A 2830-nucleotide genomic window follows, 5' to 3' on the forward strand; every position below is an offset into this window, starting at 1 on the left:
AGGGGAGGCTGAGATGAGCTCTGAGGCAGAAGCTCTTCCCTTGTGAGGGTGCTGAGGCGCTGGCACAGGGTGCCCAGAGCTTTACGGTCCCTTCCAACCCAAACCAGTCTGGGATTCTATGATTCTATGACAGAGGCACCCCAGAAAGGTTCCCCTGGGAGCCGAGCCCTGCAGCCTACCTTTGCCCTTCCAGTGGGCATGGGCAGCAAAGCCGATGTGCCCCCCGTATTTGCGGTTGAACTCGGCCATCAGCGCCTTGTAGGGGTTTCGGATGAGCAGAATGGCTGAGTCGAAGGATTCAATCTCCTTCTGGCCACTCTCATGGGTTTTGATGCAGATCGTCCTCCCGCTTCGCCAGTGGTCCCTCTCGCCCTTGAACCCTGCCGGGACACAGGGAGTGAGGTGCTGATGTGGATAAAGATAGGGGAAAGGGAACAAGGAAAGGGAATGATGGAGGAATTTCAGGTTGAAAAATATAGTTGGACAAAAGCAGATGGGGCTTGAGGCAGAATTCGCATCCTTCTCCCAAAGGGAAGTCATTTATTTGCCCGAGTTATGAGGAAAAGGGGAAAAAAACCCCATGTTCACAGGGCTGCAGATGAGCACAGGGCTGTGGTGATGCCATGGAGGGGTCCAGGGAGGAGACCCCATCCTGTGTGTCCCCAGATGAAGTATCAGCACTGAGCCCAGCATCATTCCCACCTCCTTCCTACCCCCAGCAAAGCATAACCCCCAAAGTACCCGGGAATGACGTGTGGGCAGAGCCGAGGGGGAGATAAGCTGGAAGTAGCTGTATTACATCAACTAGAGATGTGTTGCCTATGGTGTTGGGCCACGGGGGCTTTGGGAGTACCCTGGGTACAGGACCCACCAGCTACGTGGGCACCCCAGGTATAGATCCCAGCTTCCCCACGGCCAAGGAGGGAAAGAGGATTTCCTCTTAGAGCTGCAAAAGGGGAAGGAAAAACAAGAGAAACCTTCAAGGTCTGCAAATAAAACCATTGCAAATGGCTCTGAAATGGGGGAACTGGTGTTTTCCCTCCCCCTTGCAGTATGGTGAGTTTTTAGGAGGAGCTGGCTTCTGCCTGGAAATGCTTCATGCCTGCCTTCAGTTCTGTTTTTGGCTTTAAACTCATTCTTCATGCTTGGTCCCATCATCCTTTTCTTGGGGCAAAAAACGTAGGAACTGCCCCATTCGCCAGGAATGGGTTGACCCAGCCCCTATTCTAGAAAATTCCACCCCCCACAGTGGGTTACAAACCACCAGCATGACGGAGAAACCCAAGTTCTGCCCCAAATTGGCTCTTGCCAAGGTTAGTGGGCATCACAGGGAGGTTATGGGCAGCGCACACACGACATCAGCTCCCTCCTATACCCTTTGAACCAGGACACACACAGCCCAAACCATCCCATGGAGCAGCATCGGTGGTACCCAGCTCTGGCTGGACCCAAGGGATGACACCAGGACCTTCTCCCAGCTCAGGTGGGACCAGTGCACTCGTGGCAGCGACATCCCCCCTCACCTTTGTTGTAGAGAGACCCATCGAAGTAGTAGCTGCCGGTGTAGAAGCCGGTGGCCAGCTCGATGAGGTGCCGTGCCCAAGTGTTGCCGGCGCCGGGGAAGCTGGCCAGGGCCACCAACTGCTTGGCACGGGTCGGGAGAAACCTCCTGTCCATGCAGCGGTTGTCTGCAGCAGGAACAGGCACATCAGGGATGGATAAGCAGCACGGAGAAGCAACATGCTTACCCTGCAGAGATATCTCGCTTCCTTACGGTGTGCTCCTGCCTCCTGGGAAGATGCTGGGGCTGGGTGTAAGGACGTGGAAGCTACAGGGAAAGGCACCCTGCCTAAAGCACATGGGACACTCCTGAAGACTCCAAAAAGCCTTAAACACCCCAAAAAGTCCTAAAGAAGAGGGCAGAAGGTGCTCTGCCATTACCAGCTGCTTGCTGCCTGCATGATTAGGGAAGAGTGAGTAACACGGCTGCGTTTGCCAAGCAACATTCCCGCATGCTTTTTATATCAACGAACGCACAAGTGTTTCCAGCATGGCCTCGGATGCCAAAGCAGGGATCGTGTTGAGACTGAGCTGCTCTGAAGCAAAACCACCTCAATTTAGGTCCTCACTTGCTCTCTTCTGCCCTTCTCTCTCCCAGTAACATGTTTCCCCTTGCTCTGTGTTTCCCTGTTCCCCCAGTACCTGCAGGGTAGTGGGGGATAGGAGACCATTCTACACAGATTCCCAAGGACTTTCTGCCTGGTCACAGCCCTTTTTCCCCCATATTTTTCCATGGAGCTTGTCCCCTTTGGCCAGCAAAGCCCCAGTGAGTTCACCACTAGCTGCAGGCTCCAGCTTGCCGGTACCACTGGTGACAAGGAGGGACAAGCAGCAGCAAGGAGGGATGCTGCCAGAGGCAGATGGCAAAGTGCTGTACCCTGCAGCTAAGTCAGGCAGTAATTAAAGCTGTTTGTTCAGGGGAGGATTGATTTCCCAGGAAATTAAGATAAATGCTAATTTTTAATGAAAGCCAAATGGATGCTGCAAGCTCACGCTCACTTTCTGCCGGCGTTCCCAGGAAAGCGGTTGGGAAGCCAGTGCTGGCATCCCCGCTGGAGTGACCCCTGCAGGGTGGGTGAGCCCAGCACCGCCTCACCTTGCACTTGGGTCTGGTAGACGAGGAGGTACTCGGAGGTGCCGCAGCTCTCGAACTCCTCACCAGCACATCTCTGGGCACAGAGCTGCTCGTCCTCGCGCTCGTGCAGCGTGAACAGCGTGGTGGGGAAGCCGCAGCGGCACAAGGTCCCGGCCAGCGCCGACAGCGGGGACA

At 55.1% G+C, this 2830-nt stretch overlaps 1 protein-coding gene across 1 annotated transcript in view; it reads right to left on the reverse strand.

Annotated features, from left to right (window-relative positions):
• The window catches only part of WSCD2 (WSC domain containing 2), an 8546-nt gene that overhangs the window by 2467 nt on the left and 3249 nt on the right, over positions 1 to 2830 (reverse strand). Inside the window, 3 exon segments of the mRNA XM_010016328.1 lie at positions 180 to 380; positions 1524 to 1688; positions 2657 to 2830. The exon segment at positions 2657 to 2830 is cut by the window's right edge and continues 40 nt beyond it. Of these exon segments, the coding sequence (XP_010014630.1) occupies positions 180 to 380; positions 1524 to 1688; positions 2657 to 2830 (540 nt within the window).

This window comes from Nestor notabilis, unplaced genomic scaffold, assembly GCF_000696875.1.
Source record: "Nestor notabilis isolate BGI_N333 unplaced genomic scaffold, ASM69687v1 scaffold18200, whole genome shotgun sequence".
Taxonomy (NCBI): Eukaryota; Metazoa; Chordata; class Aves; order Psittaciformes; family Psittacidae; genus Nestor; species Nestor notabilis.